At 46.5% G+C, this 23,109-nt stretch overlaps 1 protein-coding gene across 1 annotated transcript in view; it reads left to right on the top strand.

The window, feature by feature from the left end:
* Positions 1 to 15,733: 15,733 nt before the first annotated feature.
* Hpse (heparanase) overlaps positions 15,734 to 23,109 on the top strand; it is a 37,716-nt gene continuing 30,340 nt past the window's right edge. Inside the window, exon 1 of the mRNA XM_041642062.1 lies at positions 15,734 to 16,040. Within this exon, the coding sequence (XP_041497996.1) occupies positions 15,826 to 16,040 (215 nt within the window). The 5' untranslated portion in view covers positions 15,734 to 15,825. The remainder of the gene's footprint in view (positions 16,041 to 23,109) is intronic.

Below are 23,109 nucleotides of genomic sequence, written 5' to 3'. Positions count from 1 at the left end.
TCCTGTGTTTGCTTCACACACATGCATTTTTACAATGCACTCGACTGTGCTCCTATCATTGGTCCTGCATGAGGGAGCAAGGCCAGTGTGGCATCTGTGGTTTAGAGTGCCGCAGTCGCAAGTCGCTCATGAGAACAGCAGCTTCACACCTTTCTGTGTGTGGCAGAGCGGCCACGCTTTCATGTTTTCACTGTCGGCTTGATGAGAGCTGAAAAGAGGGAGCGGCTGCCTTGGTGAGAAACCAAAGGTGGGCGGATCCTGAGGACAGACACCCGGACACCCGAGGTTGGTCTCTGACCTTCACAGGCAGTGTGAGCTTACAGGCAGGCAGGCACACACGCACGCACACATACACGTGCAACACAGGGAGGCGTGTTGGATGGACCAGGCTGGTCAGATATGTTCTAGACAGGCCTCTCAGCTCCCCCTTCGAGGGGAAAGAGACCTGTCCCAGGGTGGCGGCTTGAGTGAGCATGGCCTCCCCTCCATAGACTCATAGATTTGAATATTTGGTCACCAGGGAGTGGCACTATTGAAAAGATTAGGAGGTGTGGCCTAGCCAATGGCCATTCAGTTCTTTATTAAGCCGATCACAGTGAAACATCTTCACACAATATAAAGGAATGTTCCGCAACAGACGTACCCACTGATGGATTTCTACACTGCCTTGATTTATGGCTTTGTCCAGTTACTGAAAAACTTCATGAAGCTGCTTCCATGGTAGAACGTGGAACATGGGGTAACCTAGCTCCCTGTTTCCTGGTCACTTAAATTAGGCTCCAGAGTAAACTATCTCTTTGTAAGAAACATTAACTATCAATGAGTCTTTTCTATCAAATATTATAAAACCTGTGTTTACAACAAGCAATTTAAGTATTTTTATCTTCCTTACCCATGGTCCCCCCCCCAATAAAACCTTTGTTTACACAAAGGTTCTGCTACATTCTCTATTAAAGTGGTTCCCCCTCCCTGTTTCATTTCCTTTGCACTCGGTCCCGGCCAATGGGGAAAAAACCCACTCACCACCTGTGTTAGAGTACAAACCAGTGACTTCCTGTTCCCCCTTCCGAAGTTTGGCGGTGCTGAGACACCTCCATTGAGCGGTGATCTCTCTTTTGCAGCCCCAAAGTTATTTCTAACCCCTTTTCTGTGAGAGCTGGGACAGCCTTTACGAAGCGGTGACAGTGAGCTTGTTCTCAAACATGAAGGAGACCTACAGAAGTCCACCGAGCTCATATTTAGGACTGTTGGCTTGTTTTTTAAAGAAACTGTTTCTTATTGTGCCAAAAGTCAATGACACTTAAACATCAAAATTAATGTTAAATTTTTAATTTCTGCCACAAAATAAAAGCAGGCAACAAGCCAGTTTCAGCCTCCTCTTCCTTTTCCTTCCTCCTCCTCCTCCTCCTCCTCCTCCTCCTCCTCCTCCTCCTCTTATTCCTCTCTTTTCTCTTCCTCCTCCTCCTTCTTCCTCCTCCTCCTCTTATTCCTCCTCCTCCTTCCTCCTCTGTGAGTTCGAGGCCAGCCTGGTCTACAAGCGCTAGTTCCAGGACAGGCTCCAAAGCTACAGAGAAACCGTGTCTTGAACACCCCCCCCCAAAAAAAAATCACTGTGTCTGAGAAGAACAATAACAACAAAACCCTACATTTCACAAGAGGAGAGCCCTCCTAGGGGACATTTTGTAAGAACACTAATCTCATTTCTGAGGACTCTGCCTCCATGGCCTACCCACCTTCTGAAGCCCTGGCCTCCAGATGACTTTGAGCACTTGGGTTCATTGTGTGAATTTTGGACACAAGTATTTAGTAGATGGCAGTGGTGTTATCTATTTGTTGGCACGCTCCTTAGATGCCAGAGACTGATCTGTGCCTCCAGGTAGCACAGTCTGCCATAGACTTATCAAATGCCTAGGCTCTAAAGCTCAATGGATGATGGGATTTATAAATCTCCACTGAAAAATAAAAGTTCCTGAGATAATCAAGGAGAAATTACAATGCACTCATCTCTATGCGTGTTTTGTCTAGCATTTCCATTATTTGCTTTATTTTATTTTATTCACTTTTATGTTGTATGGAATGTCTTCTGTATCCATTTCATGTTACAATACCCAGAGGCAAACGGCAGTTTATAAAGATAAAGGGGAAAACCGTGTTACAGTGAGTTGGTTAAATTTGATTGGACAGCTAAATTAGGGTAGCCAAAAGGAGGCTTTGGATTGCTAGATTCCAATACTTCCATTGCTGGACCTTGGTAGTCGTCTCAGGAAGAAGAAGTGCTCAAATAAGGGAATGGACCTTGGCGGCCAGCTTTAGGGATGTAATCTAATGGTTTAGCAAGGCAAAAGGAAGTGAGGCGTGAGAGAAGGTAGACACTGTGTGGAGGAGGAAACAATGCCGCAGGGAACAAAGACTGTAAGTGTAAAAACCTCCTTTTCATGCAAGGATACATTGTACATTGAGCACATTCTCCTATCCCTACCTTCCCTTTTCTCACAAGACTTTGTGGCTTTAATAGAAAGACATTGTGATGGCTATGTCTGCACAGAACATCATGACCTTCCCATTTAAAGCCGGTACTCTCCGCATATGATGTGTATCCCCATATAGGCACCTGGAATAGCTCACAGCCGAGGCTGGGTGGCTTATCCAAATATACCATCTGGTTACTCTGAGAAGTTATCGAAGTAACTACCAAGATAATATGAGATAAATAAAAATAGAACTCTGGAAGTTGTCCAATGGCCAAGTTGTGCTCAAGATGCAAATAGGCAGTTTGAGAGGGGGCATCCATTTTCTGGAGCCACCAGGGCACCATTGAAGGGAGTCTTACTCCAGTAAATGAGGCTAAATAGGACCCCAGTGACTGGAAAACTTGAGGCTGTTTTCAAAAGTTCTAATTTGCACCCGGGGATTATGGGGAGGAATCTGGATGGAATAAATAGCCAGATAAATAATGCAAAAGCAGCGCCTGGGCCAAGACTGAAGCCGGAGTTGAGAGAGCAGGCACTGATGGGCATTTCAAACGTATGTCACAGGAAGGTGACCACGGCACATTGATCAGCTCTGACACCAGGGTCAGCAAGGGCAAGTGTGCAAATGAATTCATGTATATATCCCTAGCTCAGGTCAGGGCTGAGCTGAGGACAGAGACCCCAACCATGAGAAACCTGACCCTCAGAAGGAAGTGTGTGAAGGTCTGGAAAGCACGCCCCTCCTGGCGCCCTACCTTACATGCCTGCTCCCCTCACAGCTGACCCAACAGAGAAGTGTTTTTCTGTGTCTTCGTGGGTAGTCTGTGTTCGCAGAGGGAATGTTATTTTCTCTTTAGAAGTTAGTGTTGGGGACAAGGAGATGCCGCAGTGGGTAAAGCCCTTGTCACACGGCCTGACGACCTCAGTTGGAGGAAACACAGTCCCCCAGTTGTCCTCTGCCCTCCACTCACATGACATGGCCACAAAACCTTCACTGGTAATGCTTCAACATAAAATATGAGCTGTTGCCAGGTGGTGGTGCACACCTTTAATCCCAGAACTCGGGAGGCAGAGGCAGGCAGATCTCTCTGTGAGTTCGAGACACAGACCATATACACTACCATAGTAAATAAAATAGCGTTCAAACTATTCAAACCCTAATTATTTCTTATGCTCTTAAAAAGCCAATGTTAAGTACATTGGAAGTCCAGACGATGTCAACATTTTTAAAAATTTTAATTAACTACGTATCTCCTCTTGGCTATTTCCAGGTAGACTAATTCATTCATTATATTTGATTTTCTTCATCATTATTATATAAACAAACAAAACCTTCACTGGTAATGCTTCAACATAAAATATGAGCTGTTGCCAGGTGGTGGTGCACACCTTTAATCCCAGAACTCGGGAGGCAGAGGCAGGCAGATCTCTCTGTGAGTTCGAGGCCAGCCTGGTCTACAAGAGCTAGTTCCAGGACAGGCTTCAAAAGCTACGGAGAAACCTTGTCTCGAGAAACCAAAAAAATAAAAAATATGAGCTGTTGCCAGGTGATGGTGGCGCATACCTTCAATCCCAGCACTCGGGAGGCAGAGGTAGGTCGATCTCTGTGAGTTCTAGGCCAACCTGGTCTACATGGTGAGTTCCAAAACAGTCAGGGCTGCACAGAGAAACTGTCTCAAAAAGCCAAAAGGGGAAAAACCTGAGCATGACAGGGTCTGAGACGGAATCTAGAAATTCATGCATGAAAGACAAATATTCCACGGGCTGAGCTCCGTCCCCAGCCCTCAGCTGGTGTTGCATCATTCGTATTGCGATGCCATGGTAAACTATGACCTCAGTGCTTCTCCCGTGGGAGGGGCCGCCTAGGGACTGGAAAGTCAACTGTATCACCGGTCACCCTAGTCCACATTCCGAGCCTAATTTGGTCTTTCTTTTATTTCCCCTCCTCCTCTTCGTCCTCTTCCTCACTTTTTTCTTCTATAGTGTTGGGGGTGGAACATGGGGCTTAAGACTAGGTAGCCCTCTCTCACTGAGCTACTACCCCAGTCCAGTTCATTGTGACCTGAACTCGTTCTGTAGCTAAGACAAACCCATGATCCTTGAACTTTAGCCTCTGGAGTGTTAGGATTATTAGCATGTATGGCGACCCCTCGCTGGGACCTCATTCTTAAGTCGGCTCACAGTGCTCTGACACCCACCTAGAATGAGTCACCAAGCCAATATATTTTGCATTTCTTTGTCTCTTTTTTTTCTCATCTGGATTCATAGAATTTAGTATTTTTTCCCAGTCTTGAAGGATGTATAATTCTTTCACACATTAAAATGCTGTCCAATGAGAAAAAAAAATTGAATAGTCAAAGACGCTCTGAAGGCACCCATTCAAATGGTAAATAAGCACATAGAGCCATCATTAGTCACCAGAGACATGGAAGCTAAAACCACAGTGAGGCAGGATCGTGCACCCCTCAGAATAGCTGAAATATTTCCAACTAACAAAACACAAAACGGTAATGCTTTAAGAGCTGTTTTGGGGCTGGGTGTGGTGGCGCACGCCTTTACTCCCAGCATTAAGGGGCAGAGACTGGTGGATCTCTGTGATTTCAGCCTGGTCTACAGAGTAAGTTCCAGGACAGGCAGGGCTAGGCAGGGAGAACCTGTCTCAAGCCAACAACAACAAAATTTTTGACAGTTTCTTAGCAATTTCTCGCCCAGCAATAACTCCTTTTTACCACAGAGAAAACGTGAGGGTGGCTCAGCCTTGCTGGAGCAAGTGGTCTCTGGGGGTGGACTTGGAAGGGCCACAGCTTCGACCCTTTCCCCGCCCGCTCTCTCTGTTTCCTGTGTACAGCTGAATTGTGCTCCCTCAGCTTCCTGTTCGCAGGCCTCCCGCAGCAGCGTCTTCCCCACCGCAAAGGCCCTCTAGCCTCTAGAACTGCAAACTAAAATGCACTCTTAGAAATTGCTTTTGGTCATGGTGTTTATCACAGCAGCCGATAAACGAGTATGATGCTGACTGGGCTTGGATGCTTCTCTCCTGCTCCTGTGCATCATAGCGGTTTAAATCTTGGATCCAGAAGAGATACTGGGGGCCACGGTAGGCTAAGAGGCTGATACATTCCTTGTCTTTAATCCTAATGTGTTACCCACTAGAAGCAACAGTGTGTCTTTTCCCAGTCCTGCCTTTCCTTGGAACTAGCTATATAATGCCCCCCTCCTAGAGAGCACTCCTTTCTCGTCTCAGGGTAGCAGGGTAGCACCATCAATGCGCCAACCTTCAATCTAAGAACCAGTACCTAACAGGATGTGATGGCACAGGCCTTCATCCAGCACTGGAGAAGCAGAGGCAGGTGGATCTCTGTGAGCTCAAGGCCAGCCTGGTCTACATAGTGAGTTTCAGGAAAGCCAGGGCTGTATAGTAAGACCCTGTCTCGGAAACAGACAGACAAGAAAATTCTGAGTGCCAGACTCATGACCAGCCCTGGACACCCACCAGCAACCCCACAAAGGGGCACTAATTCCTTCACTTGTTGGGCACTGGTCTCCGATTCTTCAGGAAAGGACTTCGATGAAGCTCTGCCGGTGCCTTCAGTCGCCTTAGCTTGTTTCCATGGGAAACGCTCGTGTTCAGTACCACAGGGAACCTAAGAAGGCAGAAAGTGGTCACAGTGGCTGCAATAACAAGGCTGGAGAAAATGTGGTGAAACGGATCCTTCTCACCCTGCCGGTGGAAACAAAGCCAGTACAGAAGACAGCTTGGTCAAAGTCCCTCCACAAGTTAAGTGTGGAATTATCACAGGACTCACCATTTTCTCACCTTAGTATAAACCCCAACAAAGGAAAATATATTGCTATACAAAGTTTGTGCGCAGATCTTTGTAAGAACATTCTTTGTAAGCGCCAGAAAGGGAAACACAGTTGTCTCTCGGTGGATGAATGGACAAACACATGCAGGCAGGGAATCCAAGGTGGGCTTTTGTTTTTTTGAGTTTTGGTTTGAGAAGCTGGGATTGAACCTAGGGCAGGTTCTATTCCTGGTCCAGTGTGGCATAGTCATGGAAGGGGTGTTGTTCAGCCATAAGAAGAAGCAGGAGTCCAGTTGTATGCTACCATACAAGCAAAACTTAAAAGCACTATGAAAAAAAGTGAAGGAATCCAGACACACAATGGCACAACTTGATGATCTTTTTTTTAAAGTTGGGGTCACTAACTTCCTCAGACTCACTGTGTCACTAGGGTGACTTTGAATTTCTGGTCCTCTTGCTTCCATCTCCTAAATGCTGGTGTTAGGTGCACACTGTGACATCCGGATTCATGCAGGGCTGGGGACCAAACGCAGGACTTCTTAAAGATAAGTTTTGGATGCCCTGTTTGCGGGTTCCTCTGTTGATGCGATAAGCCAAATCAGACTGAATTGATAAATCCAGATTTAATAGACAAAGCAAAGCAGTGATGTGGGATGTTCTTCTGTATATGTGTTGCTTTTATTGGTTAATAAATAAAGCTGTTTTGGCCAATGGCTTAGCAGAGTAAAGCCAGGCAGGAAATCAGGACAGAGGTATATAGAGAGAGTAGGCAGAGAAATGCCATGTATCTGCCGAAGGAGAAAGACACTGCCCCCGGAAACTTACCAGTAGGCCACAGCCTCGTGGCAATACACAAATTAATAGAAATGAGTTAATTTAAGATATATGAGTTAGCTAATAAGAAGCCTGAGCAAATGGGCCAAACAGTGTTGCAATTAATATAGTTTCTGTGTGATTATTCGGGTCTGGGCAACTGGGAAATTAACAAGAAGTCTCCACCTACAGGGCAGAGTGAAGCAACTCCCAGGTGACTCTCGGGAAGTCAGATAAGCAGGAGAGAGAGCACGTGGCAGGTCTATGGGCCAGGTCTTAAATACCCTGTAGGTGTGTGTTGAATTAGGAGCAGCGGGGCTGTGTCCCGCCACCCAGCCGCCCGCACGGATAGCTTTATACCCGAAATAATTACATGGAAACTGTATTCTTTTAAACACTGCCTGGCCCATTAGTTTCAGTTTCTTATTGGCTAGCTCTTACATATCGATCTAACCCATTTCTGATAATCTGTGTAGCTCCACAAGCTGGCTTACCAGGAAAGATCTTAACCTGCATCTGTCTGGAGTGGGAGAATCATGGCGACTCCTTGACTCAGCTTCTTTCTCCCAGCATTCTGTTTTGTTTACTCCGCCTACCTAATTTTATGTCCTATTAAAGGGCCAAGGCAGTCTCTTTATTTAACCAATAAAATTAACACAAAACAGAAGACTCTCCCCCATCAGGTGTGGCCTTGAGCATCTCTGGGAGAGGAGCTGACCTTTGGTGGGCTTTCTGAGGGGCAGGGTTTGAAAGGGGCTGAGGCAGAGCTTCCACCTAGACACTTAACAAATGAGCCCCATCCCTCTAAGATTATCTAAACATCTCATAGTTTACCTGCAAACACTTCAGCAGACAGCTCTGGAAATCAAGGGTCCTTGAAAAACAGCTACAATACCAACGACCTCCTTTAAAACATTAATGTTATTCATAATTATGTCTACCTGATCCTGGTTGCATCGTATTTTTTCTTAAATAATTAAATTTTTATGTGCGTTGGTATTTTTGCCTGCACTCATATCTGTGTGAGGGTGTCAGTTCCCCTGAGACTGGAGTTACAGCCAGTTATGAGCTGCCATGTGGGTTTGGGGAATTGAACCTGGGTCCTCTGGAAGAGCATCTGGTTCTCTTAAACACTGAGCCATATCTCCAGTTCCTCTTTTGTCTTTTGAGCTAAGTATTCATATCTAGGCGGCTCAAACTCTAGGTAGCTGAGTCTCGAACTCCTGATCCTCCTGTCTCAAGTGCTGGGATTCTAATACCTCATGCTCTGCCCATTTCTGGCGTAGGAGGGGAATGTCCTCCAAGGGTCCATGTGTATAAGCTGATCACTGGCCTGCAGCTTCAGTGGCAAGCGGTGAAAACTCTAGGTAGCATGGCCGAGAGAGAGACTTGAGGCCAGGAAGCATGCCCTCTAAGGTGTGTGGGCACCTACTCTCTCATTTTCACCTCTCTTCCGCATGAGCTGGAAGCTGAATGGGCCTCTCTGCAGCACACTGCCACCTTGATATACCATGCCCCCTCTGCCACCTTCATATAGCCTGCCACCCCTGGCCCAAAGCAAAGAGGCCTGGGACCTCCAAGAATGTGAGCCAAAGGAAATGCTTCCCTTTTTGTTGATTTTAAAATGTTTTTGTTGTTATTAATGTGTATACATGCTCCAGAGAGTACATGGAGAGGTTAGAGGTCAACGCTGTGGAGCTGGTTCCCTACTCCTATCCTTACGTGGACCCAGAGACTGAACTCAGATCTCCAGGCTTGGATGGTGCGAGTCCCTGCTCACTCAGCAGTCATGCCATCCCTTAAGTTGACTTACCTCATCTTTGTTAAAGATACAGAAAGCTAACGCATATGCCAGTGTAAGAAAAGCCCTCTCCATCGGCGTCACTGATGGCTTCCACTGGGATGCAGAAGAGGGACGCTAACAACTCGGGTTTCCAAACGCTAATGGTTTCCGTTTCTAGTTGCCTGCAGCACAAACGATAAAAACCCAGAGACAGATATTGGCCTTCGAGCCGAAGATCAGAAAAGCAAAGCAGTCAACTATTAGAGAGATCTTACCTCTACCAAGGCACAGACAAAGGGGCGATCCTGTCCTCAGCCTGACTGCAGACTGCAATGCTCTCCACCAGCCCTCAGTCCACAGCTGTCTCTTTCCGCCTTATATTTCTCTCTGCCCAATCATATCACTCCTGTCTCCATCTCCCTAGTACTGGGACTAAAGGTGTGGTATCCCAAGTACCGGGATCACCTTTGTGTGAGCTGTTTCTCTTTCAGACAGATTCAATCTTGTGTAGCTCAGGGTGGCCTTGAGTCCTGGGATTAAAGGTGTGTGCCACCACTCTCTGGCCTCTAGTGGCTTAGCTCTGAACTCTGATCTTCAGGCAAGCTTTATTTATTAAAACACAAATAAGATATCACTATAGTCGCTGCATGAAATAATGACAAGTTCTAATACAGTATTCAAGTGACTGCACATTTGTGACAACCTGAGTCTTCTGGGTGCTGCTCTAACAGAACACCCGTGACGGGTCATCTCTAATGAACGGAAATGTATTTCTCCCTGTTCTGGAGCCGGAACCGTGATGTGAGAGTGTCATATATCAATCTGTTGATTTCATTGGTTAAGCAATAAAGAAACTGCTTTGGCCCTCATAGGTTAAAACATAGGTGGGTGGAGTAAACAGAACAGAATGCAGGGAGAAAGAAGCTGAGTCAGAGAGTCGCCATGATTCTCCCACTCCAGACAGACAGAGGTTAAGATCATTCCTGGTAAGCCAGCTGGTGGGCTACAGCAGATTATTAGAAATGGGCTAGTCCAGGTGCGAGAGCTAGCCTAGAAGAGGCTAGATAGAAATGGGCCAAGCAGTGTTTAAAAGAATACAGTTTCCGTGTAATTATTTTGAGTAAAGCTAGCCGTGGGGGCGGCCGGGTGCCGGGGAAGCAGCCCCGCCACTCATATTTCAACAGAACCGACAGGAGAGCGCCAGGCAGAAGCCTTCTTACAGCAGCACCCCACAGTGAGGGGTTTAAGCAGAGGCGGGGTGGGCATCCTCTTATACAGAACCCATTCCCACAATATCCAACTCCTATAACATCACCACTACTGTGTGTGTGCCTGTACGTGTGTGTACGTGCAAGTGCATTCATGCACATGTGTGCATAGGTCAGAAGATAACCTGTACGTGTGTGTATGTGCAAGTGCATTCATGCACATGTGTGCATAGGTCAGAAGATAACCTGTACGTGTGTCTTTGTGCAAGTGCATTCATGCACATGTGTGCATAGGTCAAAAGATAAGCTCTGCTGTGGCTCCTCAAGCAACTTCTCTATCTTTTGTTCATTTGTTCTGAGGCAAGGCTTGCCAAGTACTCTCAATTGCTGGCTAACAAGCCGTCTTCCCAACTTGCCGTGCCTTTTGTTTTTCGAGACATGGTTTCTCTGTATACCTCTGGCTGTCCTGGAACTTTCTCTATGAGTCAGCTGGCCTCAAACTCAGAGATTCCCCCTGCCTCTGCCTCCTAGTGCTGGAGCTTGCACTTTGGATATTTTATGTGAGTTCTGGGGTCAAATCAGATTTCCACACTTGAGCAGTGGAACCATCTCCCCATTCCTCCACAGCCACCTCTTAAAGACCCCGCCTCTTCGTAAATGATGATTAAACTCCATCAGGCCTGGAAGGTGACTCAGTGGGTAAAGTTCTCACCGCTTAGGAATGAGAACTAGAGGTCAGACCTCCAGAACTCATAGAACTCCAGGCACAGGTGCTGCGTGTCTATAATATCAGCGCACCTACAAGCTGAGAGGCAGAGGCGGGAAGGTACCTGGGAGCTCTTGACCAACTAACCTGATGTACACAGTGCAGACAACAAAGACCCTGTTTGAAAGCCGAGAGGTGACTGGCTCTCCAAGCTTTCCCCAGAGCTCCTCATATGCACTGTGACATATGTGTGCTTGCTCTCACACACACGTATGCACACAAATAGTCTTAAAAATCAAACTTCATGTCAGGGATACTGGTGCATGTCTTTAATCCCAGAACTCAGAGACAGGTGGATCTCTGTGAGTTCGAGGCCAGCCTAGTTCTAGGACAACCGGAGCTACACAGAGAAACCCTGTCTCATCTCCTTCATAGATAAATAAAATCAATATGCTAAGAAATTAAAATGTTCAGCACCTATGCAGTCACCTAGCTCACTAGTGACCTCTCCAACATTCTCTCCATCCAAAATTGCAGTGCAAACGTCAGTCAGTACAAGACCTCCTCAGTGGACTGAGTTCCAGCCAAGCACCGTTCGCCGCATAGCCTCAAATAACTCCTCAGGTAACTCAGAATCTGGAACCAACAACTCACGAAATCTTTTTGCCAACCTTCAGAGTACTATCCTTCCTTCCCTTATCTCTTTCTTCCTTCCTGCATTCTTTTGTCGTGAGTGTGGTGTGTGTGTGTGTGTGTGTGTGTGTGTGTATGTATGTGAGGATGTGTGTGTGTGTGTGTGTGTGTGTGTGTGTGTACCCTTCAGCTGTCAGGATTCAGAACCAGGACCTTACACATTTAGTTTATGGCTCACGTCTACCTGAAGTGACCTGACCTCGGCCCAAACACAGCAGAGAGCCCAGATTAACTATGCCATCTGTGAGCCTGCTTTCTCCCCCCTGATGTATTTCCTGGGCTCTTTCTGCCCCACGTTTATTTCATTCACGCTGTTTACAGAGCCTTCGTTGCCATAAATAATGTACCACTCAATAACCCAAATTATACCTTTTTTTTGACGTGAGTATAATTAGTAGGATCTCCCAGAGCCTTTATCATCCCAGAGGCAGGTGTCCAAATTTAACCACTCAGCTTATTTCATGGGACTTTTGAATGGTTACCTAGATTACAATATAAAAGCCTACTTGTGGGCTGGAGAGATGGCTCAGTGGTTAAGAGCACTGGCTGCTCTTTCAGAGGTTCTGAGTTCAATTCCCAGCAACCACATGGTGGCTCACAGTCATCTGTAATGAGATCTGGCGCCCTCTTCTGGCCTGCAGGCATACATGGAGGCAGAATGTTGTATACATAATAAATAAATAAATAAATAAATACCTACTTGTTTATTGTATGTGGCTGATTTCTTCTTAATGATGCATTCGCTCCACAGGCTTTGCTCATTTTCTGGTTCTAGTACCCACTTTCCTTACAGACACACAGAGAGAATCATTAAATAGTATAAAATATACATTATAGCAATGTGTACATGTAGAAGCTTAACAAAAAGCATCCGAAGAGGCTGGAGATGTGGCTTAGTTGGTAGAATGCTTGCTTAAAATGCAGGGGGCCTTGCTAGGTTTGATCCTAGCACCACAGAAGCCAGACTTGGTAGCACACCGCTGTAATCCCAGCACTTGAGAGGTGGATACAGGAGGGCCAGATATTTAAGGTTGCTGGGCAGGTACACATTTTCAGTTCTGTTACTGGGGAGGCAGAGCCAGGTGGATGAATCTGAGACCAACCTGGCCTATACTGCAAGTTCCAGGCCAGCTAAACTCAGACAGTGAGACCCTGTTTCAAAACAAAATCCAAAAGTTCAAGGTCATCGTCAGCTACAAAGAGTGTTCAGCCGGGCGATGGTGGCGCACGCCTTTAATCCCAGCACTCGGGAGGCAGAGGCAGGTGGATCTCTGTGAGTTTGAGACCAGCCTGGTCTACAGAGCTAGTTCCAGGACAGGCTCCAAAGCCACAGAGAAACCCTGTCTCGAAAAAAACAAACAAAAAAAACAAACAAACAAAAAAAAAGAGTGTTCAAAGCCAGCTTGGACCGACTAAAAAGACAGCAACAGCACAGCGAGTGCTCCAGAGATTCTGGCTATGTTTACAGAGAAGTGCAGATCTATAAAATCTTTTTTGTTTGTTTTTTAAGACAGGGTTTCTCTGTGTAGCCCTGGATGTCCTTGAACTCTCTCCGTAGACCAGGCTGGCCTCAAACTCACAGAGATTCACCTGTACCTGCCTCCTGAGTGCTGGGACTAAAGTGCATGCGCCACTACTGCCTAGCCAAGATCTGTGAAATCTTATTTTTTTTCAAGTCAACAAATCTAGGTGGGATGGTAGGAAAACTTAGAATTAGGAATTGGAACCTGGATCTTAACTGCTTTATAAAGCCATTGTGAAGATTACCTGGGGGTAGATTGGGCACAGAGATTTGGGCAAAGAGGCGCACATCGGTAATTTTAGTTTTCCAGAGCAGAGGTAGGAAATCAGTACAAGTTCAAGGCTAGCCTGAGCTGTAGAGCAAATCCTGTCTCTCAAAACTCAAATCAGTAAGGAGATAGTGTTTAATTCTTTCATCTGAAGACACATTGTAGGTTCTGAGGGAAGCTAGGTGTGTCGTTAATTCAGTCAATTAAAAAGAGAAATGAACTTTGAATGCCTGATACCGCCATCTGACAGATGAACTTGAAGCTCTTCAAAGTTAAAAAAACAAAACAAAACAAAAAAAAAAAAACCAAAACCAAACTTGTCTAAGACAAAGCCTAACAGGGCAGTGCACACCTTTAATCCCAGCACTCAGGAGGCAGAGTCCCAGGCCAGCCTTGTCATGTAGTAAGTTTCAGGCCAATGACGACAAGACAACTGTGTCTCAAAAGCAAAAATAATTGTCAGGTGGTGGTGGCATATGCCTAGCCTAGTCTACAGAGCTAGTTCCAGAGCTACACAGAGAAACCCTGTCTCGAAAACCCAATCAAATAAACAAACAAACAACCCCAAATAATTGGCAACTGGTCCAAGATTCTACACCCTACTGAGGGCTAGAGAGCTAGTAGGGACTTTATCGAAGTCCAGGTGACATGGACCTGACCTTGTTACACTTACGGGGAGAGTCCTGTTACAAAGTGTCTCTGAAGTGGCAGTTTCTCCGGACATGACCATATCTTCCTCTGCTACAACAGGACAAATCAACTTAGAGTCTGGAGCCGGAACTGAACTCCACCAAGAGCTCACCACCAGCCGGTAGTCCTCTGTTTCCTGTTTGTTTCCCAGTTCCCGTATTAGCGATGTCTATAGATCCTACTTGCCCGCATCTCAGGATGTCACAAGTGCAGGACATGGAAAACTTGCAGTGGCCTCCTTTCCAAAACACCCAAACACTCCAAAGGAATTGGTGTGACTTCAGCCCATGACACTGCAAGGGGGGTGAGATGTGATATCTGTGTCATGACAGAGGTGGGAAAAGGCCCCATCTTCTGCTTCCCAATTACATGGGGTTACACACTCCAGACAGCTTGCTGCTAACAGGAATTTTTCTCCTTTTGTATCTCATAGCTATAGCATACCAATGCAATGCAGGTCACAGCATTAACCGTGATGTAATTTTTAAATTGCCTAAGGATGGACAGATGGACAGATACACATTCCATACCAATCCATTTTTATTTATTGCTTTTTTTTGGTGGTGCAATCTGACAGAAAATTCTAAGGTCTCTGGTATCATTTGCTTCCTGAATAAGTACGAATTGATGCCCACTAAAGACCCATCACCTTACCCTGCATAGGTACACCACAACCTCCATCTCTGCTTTCCAGAGCCTTATAAGCCCACAGATGAGGTGAGCACTGAGCGACATCACAGTGCTGGCAAACGCAGTCAAGTCTAACATGTTAGGGTGCTCTCAGGGTGTTTTTCAGGGCTTTCAGTTGTCTAAAAGTGCAGGGAGGCTTCTTCCGGGAGACTGCACGGCTGTGGAGTCAGACAGCGTCGACTTGGGCTTGTGTGCCTGCAGTTATGGGGTTCTGACTCTTGGACGTGTGCCCTCCTGTAAAGAGAAAAATTCGCAATTGGTCACATGCTGGGGAAAAGAGAGGTAGCACGGTGAAAGCTTCTCTCACGGTATCAGACACACACACACACACACACACACACGCACACACACACGCGCGCGAGCACACACGCATGCACACAAACACACAGGCACACGCACGTGCACACCAAGCTTAAGCACTTGGCGTTTGCCATCATTATAAAGTTGAGGCAACAGCAAGAGGAATTTGCTCCGAATTCCAAGGTGTTTTAACTGTCGACTGCCTAGAAGCATCTTAGACTGCTTAGAAGACTCTTAGACTCTCCCAAGTACTCTTTTCAAGAGCTGTTTGGGGGGAAGGAGGAAGAAGAATTTTGAGAGTTGATTTCTAGCTGCATTTTAGCGGATGCTCGGATCAGATTTCCAAGCGACAGTGGGATACCTGAGAAGCAGATCCTAGGCAGAGGACGCTCTAGGTTAGTCAGACTTAGGAAGGCTCAAGTGTCAAGCCTTTGAAGGCAGATGGGAGTCAGGGTAAGGGCTGACTGAGTCCTCAACCAATGTTTTTAATTTTGGGGCAAGTCCTGGGGCTAAGTGGAAAGAACCTAGAAGAGGCGCAGGACACCAGGAAGCTGGGCCCCACTCCCTTGAGGCTCCGGGGCGTTCCCTCCCCAGGCCTCCCAGGATCTTGGATTTTGGCCACCTCCGCACCCTTGGAATGGGTGTGGATGATTTCAAAAGAGGACGTGACCGCTGCCGCCGAGGAAGAAGCCAGCGCGGAAATTGGAGAGCACGCGGATGGGAGGGCGGGGAGAGAAGAGCGTTAGGGGAGGGACGCAGGGGAGGAGTGGGAGGATGGAGCGCCACGGGAGGGTACCGAGCCCTGGCGCCAGAGGCAAAGCAGGGCCGGGTGCCGGGGGCGGGAGCTCCCACAGCTGCCGGCGGTCCAACCAGGTGAGATGCGGCGGCTGCTGCTGCTGCTGGGGCTCTGGGGGCTCTGGGGGCCGCTCGGTGTCCTGGCCCTGGGCGCCCCAGCCGGGACCGCTCAGGCCGAGGACGTGGTGGAGTTGGAGTTTTCCACCGAGCAGCCGCTCCATCTCGTGAGTCCCTCGTTCCTGTCGGTCACCATAGACGCCAACCTGGCCACCGACCCGCGGTTCCTCATCTTTCTGGGGTAAGTGCAGCCCCTGATTCCACCGCGCCTGTGCCCTAGTCGCCTCTCACACTCACGAGGGCCAGCCACTCTCTTGGCTGAAACAACTTTGCGTTCGGTCTACCGAGCCTGCGTCTCATGTACAGCCAAGCCCCAAAAGCTTTTTCCTGTTTCATTTACTCAGCGCTGGTTGCCTGGGCGCAAGCCAAGCCCAGGTTGAGAGGAGGTTTGGAGGATAAAACCCAAAGGTGTCACACGTCCCAGCACTTCAGCTGGAGCCTTTGAATTTGCCTCAGTAGAGGACAGTAAGCTGGTGTTCTTTAAACTCTCTTAGGACATTTAGATTTAAAAAAAAAAAAAAAAAGCCACGAAAGAAAAGTCAGATAGAAAAAGCCCCTGTGGAAAGCATCCATCGCTCATCTTGCTGTTTTTAAATCATTTAGCTATAAGGGCACTGGGTGTACCTCAGTTTGAGTAACATGCAAGTTTGAGGCCAGAATGGATCAAACGGGTGGAGGGGGCAGAAGTGGGAGAGGAGGGAGACAAGAGTATACCACCTGGAACTGCATGGTGCTTGTAAGCCCAGCACTTGGGAGGTAGGAGGATCAGGAGTTACAGGCCATCTTTGGCAACACAGCAAGTGTGAGGCCAGACTGGACTAAATTGGAGGAGGCGGGAGACAGGGAAGAGAAAGAAGTCTGAGACTAATTGAGAAAATTGGGGATCAGTGGGCGGGATAAGAGAAGGCAATGGGGGCGAATATAATCAAAATACATTTTATATACTTTCAAATGAGTCATGATGAAAGACATTATTATCTATAATTAATATGTGCTAATAAACTTTTTTAAAAGTTTGTGTTTCTCCAAGATGAGGGTGCAGACTGGATACTGCTTCGTCAGTGCAGGCTTTTCCCTTCTCCTGAGGAAACACACCTATTGCTCCTCCTCCATGAGTGCAGCCTGTCCCCAAGGTGAAAGACACCAGGCATACTCGAGGTCGTCTAAACCATGGAAGGCTCCAGAGATGACCACATCTTTTGTGGTTTTGAGACATTGCGTAGCCATTAGCTCAGACTAGCCATGGACTCATGATCTTCCTGCCTCAGCCTCTTGAATGCCACCGCACTTACTATATCCTTACCAGTCCTTTATGTCACTATTGTCAAAGGTGACACTGATTGCACAGCCTGAACCCATGCTATCGGGTGTCCCTGCTGACTTCACATGGAGTCTCACGACAGTCCAGCCACCCTGGTTTTCACAAATGTGACTCATGGGATTTGTAGGATGATTTGACGAGATAATAAGTACTCACTACAGTGTCTGAAGGTTACGCTCATTGTTTCTTCTTGCCTAGTGCACACCAAGTCCTAGGATCAATCCTCAACACTACATACAACTAGGCATGGCGGCTTACGACTCCTATCCTAACACTCGGGAGCCAAAGGGAGGAGGATCAGAAGTTCAAGGTCATCCTCAGCTACTTGGCAAGGCCAGCCTGGGCTACATTAGACTTTGTCTAGAAGGAAAGAAGGAAAGAAAGTTTAAAGGCCAAGTATGATGGTGAACACCTTTAATCCCAGCACTTGGGAGGCAACCATCAAGAAGTTGAGGTTATGGGAGATTAAATAATTCACCCACGGTCAGTCAGCTAGCAAATAAAGGCAGTATTTGGAGGCAGACTCCGATCACAGAAATAAAGGCACACAGAAGAAAACAAGCCAGCGATTATTTTCTAAAGGAAATACAGCAGAGTATATTAGGAGAAGATTGTCTAGAAACAAATTGAAAGACTGGCTGATTTAAAGAAAAAAACCTGCCATTACCATACAGATAGGAGACTTGGTGCCCAAACCTCAGCAGTGCCTCCCAGGAGGGCTGGGGTGATTCTGTTACAGGTGCTAGACGAACGGAAACAGATCTCTCACATTTGTAACCAGAGAACAGGTAGTACGAAAAATTTAAACATTAATCTTAGAAGACTCTAGAACTGAAAGGAACATCTGTTAAATTTCTCTTCCCTGGGGAAATTAGTCAGAATATATTCTCAGCCTGGATTAGTGCGGAATACCAAAGAGACCCCGGTCCCAGAAACAACATGAATTATAATGTCAGCCCCATATGCAAGGCACAAATGGAATTTTTTAAACTTTTTACAAAAAGCAAAAAAAGCTAAACATGATTGTTAGCTAGAATCCTAGCACTTAGGAAGCAGAGATAAAAGGATCACATGTTCAAGGCTAGCCTGGGCTACACAGTGAGGCCCTGTCTCAAATAGCAAAACAACAAAAAGTGAACATAGACAGTAGGAAGAGGCGTGTGGCCACTAACATTTGCCAGTGCTGGTGACAGAGTCCAGGGTCTTGCCACTGACCTGCACCCAAGCCCAATATAAAAGCAGTAATGAGGTAGCTCACATTCCCTTTCTGAACTCATGCCTCTAAAATCTTGGGATTTATGTTTACGCCATGTCTCAGTTCAGCCCCACCGCACTTCAAGGGTTCAGCAGTGCACGGCTATTGTATTAGAGGGCGCAGCTCTATTTGTAACAAGGCATGTGCATACATGGCTATAATTTCTTCATGAAGATGAGATGATATAATTGGTAGAAATTGTGAGTTCTACAGGGCAAACACGGCACTGAACAACTGTCTTAGGGTTTCTGTTGCTGCAATGAAACAATGTGACCAAAAATCAAGTAGGGTAGCATGGTAGTTTCCATGTAATTGGCCCCCGTAATCTCATAGGTGTGGCACTATTAGGAGGCGTGGCCTTGTTGGAATGGTTGTGGCCTGTTGGAGGAAGTGTGTCACTGGGGCAGGCTTTGAGGGTTCCTATGCTCAGGATACTTCCTGTTGTCTCAGTCAACTTCCTGTTGCCTGTAAGATGTAGGACTCTCAACTACTCCAGTGCCATGTCTGTCTGTGTGCAGCCGTGCTCCCTGTCATGATGATAATGGACTGAGCCTCTGAAACAATGAGCAAGCCCCCAATTAAAGGTTTTCGTTTATGAGTTGCTGTGGTCATGGTGTCTCTCCACAGCAATAAAAGCCCTAATGAAGACAGGGAGGAAAGGGGTATTTGACTTACACTTCCAGATCATAGTCCAACATTGGAGGGAGTAGGACAGGAACTCAAACAGCAGGATCCTGGAGGCAGGAGCTGATGCAGAGACCATGGAGGAGTGCTGCTTATGGGCTTGCTCCCTGTGTCTTGCTCAGCCTGCTTTCCTATAGAACCCAGGACCACCAGCTTAGGGATGGCACCATCCACAATATGCTGGGTCCTCCCCATTGATCACAAATTGAGAAAATGCCTTACAGCTGGATCTCATGGGGCATTTCCTCAACTGAGGCTCTTTCTTCTTTGATGACTCCTGCTTGTGCCAAGCTGACACAAAACCAGTCTGTACACCAACAAAACAAAAATGTAGTTTTTGCTTGCTTTGTATAGTAATTTGCTTCTTTTTCTTCAGTAAACATTATTTTTTGCTATTTCAATAACATTTGTGGTGGTTTGAAAGAAAACAGCCCCCAAAGGGAATGGCGCTATTAGAAAGTGTGTTCTTACTGGAGTAGGTAAGGTCTTGTTGGAGGTTTCCTATGCTCAAGCTACTCCAAGTAAGACAGTTCACTTCCTGTTGTCTTCTGGTCAAGATGTAGCCAGCACTGTGTCTGCCTGCATGCCGCCATGCTCCCCACCATGAAGATAATGGATTAAATCTCTGTAAGATGCCACCTCAATTATATGTTTTCCTTTATAAGAGTTGCCATGGTCATGATGTCTCTTTACAGCAATAGAAACCCTAACTCAGATGTCATTCATTAATAATTTTAATAGTTAAATTCCCACATCTTTATTGACAGCTGCCTTCTGTATTTGGAGAAGCGGTTGTTACCAGTACAAAGTCTGTGCTTTAGTAGCCGGTGTGTTGGTTACTTTTCTGTTGCTGTGTCAACATCCCACAGTCACACACAGAGGAGGAAGGCTTTGTTTGGGCTTGGCAGGGAGGAATGGCAGCCAGTGGCCAGACCCGGAAGTAACACAAAGCAAAAGAGCTAGGCAAATGCTCTACCACGGAGTTAAATCTCCAGCCCTCCTTTTTAAAATAATCTCTCTCTTTCTCTCTTTCTTTTTAATATTTATTTATTTATTTAGTATGCAGTGTTCTGTCTGCATGCCAGAAGAGGGCACCAGTCGCATTATAGATGGTGTGAGTCACCAACTGGGTGCTGGGAACTGAATTCAGGAACTCTGAAAGAGTTAACCTCTGAGCCATCTCTCCAACCCCATTCTTTTTTCAGAAAAAATTATTTATTTTTGCTTTATGCACATTAGTGTTTTTCCTGCATGTATGTCTGTGTGAGTGTGTCAGATCCCCTGGAACCGGAGCTGCAGAGCTGTGAGCTGTCATGCAGGTGCTGGGAATTGAACCCTGGGTCCTCTGGAAGAGCAGCTAGTGCTCGTAACCATTGAACCATCTCCCCTTAGGCCTTATCTTAAAACTCTTCAATGAACACCATTGTCTGGGGAACAAGTGTTCAAATAAGTGCACCTATGTGGGACATTTCCCATTCAAACCCCCAGACCCACATCACGCAGGGCCGCAGGGCGCTTGTCTATCATGGAGAGAAGTGATTTTGACTGAAGGGAGACAACAAACTGAGAGTAACCACAGGCCTGATCCCTGTTCCATCCCCTGATTGGCCTATTGGTGCCTCCTTCCCTCCCAAGCCATTCCACCGTGCTCCCTGGAGCCTTGAGCTTGGTAACCCTGCTGTCATTCCCATAGATTCCTTTACTCCATGCCCTAGCTAACTGAACTGAAGACTCCTCTGCCCCTGTAGACCTGTTGAGTATGCGTTGTACATTTTTTTTCATACTCCGTTCATGTGCCTGCAACTCCTTCTAGACAATGGTTCATTAATCCGCATACAGACTATGGTAGTTGAGATCCCTCTTGGCTTGTTACCGCTGGTGAGTTAGCTTAGCTCCTTTTTGTTTAGGCTCCATATTTATAAAGTCAGAATAATAATGATACCCACGTCACTGTGATGTCCAAGCTGCCTAAAGCGCTGGATGAAACCGCTGTGTGTTAGAGATGGTTGTTGTGACCCCAGTGTGGGGTTCCCCTCCAGCTCTCATTCAGTCCTTGTCATCCCCTGGTTCCCTAGTCTCCATACTGATTAAAATCTATCGTTGTTCTCAGTTCCCAGTCCCACTATCTTCTTAGGTGACATCAAGTTTACCTGAAAACACAAGTCTCTCAATTTCTCCTTCCTCGTCTTCATCCTCTCAGAAAACAGCTCCTCAGCCTTGGGCCAGCTTGCATCACACCATGAAATGTGACATTTCTTCTCAACCCCACATTCTGTGGCATCACACTCACCACCGTGGAAACTGGCGAGCACGGAGAACCAGGGTGCTTTTTTGCTGATGGCTGGCTGTTAGCTCACGTTGCTTGACTCCATTTCAGTGTGTAAACATCGCGAGCTTGTCTTGATTCTCATCAGCTTCAGTAACATCACCTCTATATGTGAAACGTAAAAGTCCAACATGGTGCTCATGGATCCCAACTCCATGCCTTCTCTGCTCCTTTATGTTATAGCAAAAGTAAATTCTCAATCTCCTGCTTTTCAAAAAGCACCAACTCCATGCCTTCTCCGCTCCTTTATGTTATAGCAAAAGTAAATTCTCTACCTCCTGCTTTTCAAAAAGCACCTCCCTGAGCAGCTACCTCCTCTCTCTATCTTGTCCATAGTTGAACTTCTTGATTTGTCGTCCAAACCGTCCTGTGATAATAACCTCTGCTTCTGCCTCACTGCTCTTGCTGAAACACCAGCTGTCACTCAGTCCATCCTGTATCCTTCTTTTAGAGTCTCTGGGGTGGCCCTTAAATCTGGAAATGGAAATATGATAGCATTTAGTGCATACTAATAAGGCACCTTTTCTCTGTGTCAAAGATAAGCAATATATTTTTGCCCTAAAGGTAAAATAAAGACACCTGCAGGCTGTTTTGTGTTTTGTTTTGTTTTGTTTTTTCCTTGACAGCCTCACTGGAAAGGGAACAGCTGCAGCTGCCTTACACATTCTTTGATTTCATGGCACCGTGTGATGGGTGTTTCCACCTTCTTTCTCCTACATATGACTGAAATACTGTGCCTTTGATCAATTTTGTTTTTATGGAAAGTTTTGCAGCTGTGTTAAATCTGTTTTTTTTTCAGACGGCATCAATATTGTATTCTAAAAACACAAAAGATACTCTGCTGCAAAGGAGACAAACAAAAGGTCCTTACTAGCAAAACTCTGAGACATATGACTTGCTTTATGTGGCAGTGGCCGTAGCAATGAGTTTTAATGTCATCTTGTTCAAAAACTGGTCATTGGCTGGCCTCCCCTTGCCCTTTCTCAGGCTAGCTTTCTTTGTTCATTCACTTAACAAATATTGGCCAAGCAGTGCTGTGTGCCAGGCCCTCATCTAGGTCCTGGGAAGAATCCAACAGACCAGACAAGGTCCCTGCTCTCCGGGAACCAGTACCAGGGGCAGCAGCTGGGAGAGGCAGAGCAGCGAGCCACACGCGGAAGCCAATTTCAAAGAGTGGGAAATCCTCCGCAGGACACGAGGCAGGTTGGGTTGATGGGGGGTGACCCATGATGCTGCAGTCCATACCCTGGGGATCAGGCTTTGGTCCACGGGTATCCGACCCAGGCCATCATTTGGTGCTACAGCTCCTTTCCCCTCTAGTTCTCAAAGGACACCACACTTGCCCAGCCTCAATTACTTACAGATAGTAGCTACATAAATCTAAATGGATTTCCTTGTCATCAAACAAAATGAAATGCCAAGGACCAGAACCAATGCCCGGCTAAAGTCAGTGGGGTGGTATAAAGCCTCAGTGGCTCTGAGCAAGTCCTTCGCGTGAGCTCTTGGGATTTGTTTTGGCGTTCACGGGCTATGTGGCTACTATGCTTTGTTTTCATTGATACAGTTATTCATATCTTTAAGATCCTTAAACATATTCATAATTGCTATGCTGAAATGCTTGCCTTGCATGTCAGCTAAATTGCTTTATCCAGCACTTATAACAG

The sequence above is a fragment of the Microtus oregoni genome, unplaced genomic scaffold (assembly GCF_018167655.1).
Source record: "Microtus oregoni isolate MIOR12 unplaced genomic scaffold, Mior012 000072F_ref0000427, whole genome shotgun sequence".
In the NCBI taxonomy this organism is placed as follows: domain Eukaryota; kingdom Metazoa; phylum Chordata; class Mammalia; order Rodentia; family Cricetidae; genus Microtus; species Microtus oregoni.
The sequence above is the reverse complement of the archived record's forward strand: the minus strand, read 5'-3'. Positions and strand labels throughout refer to the sequence as shown.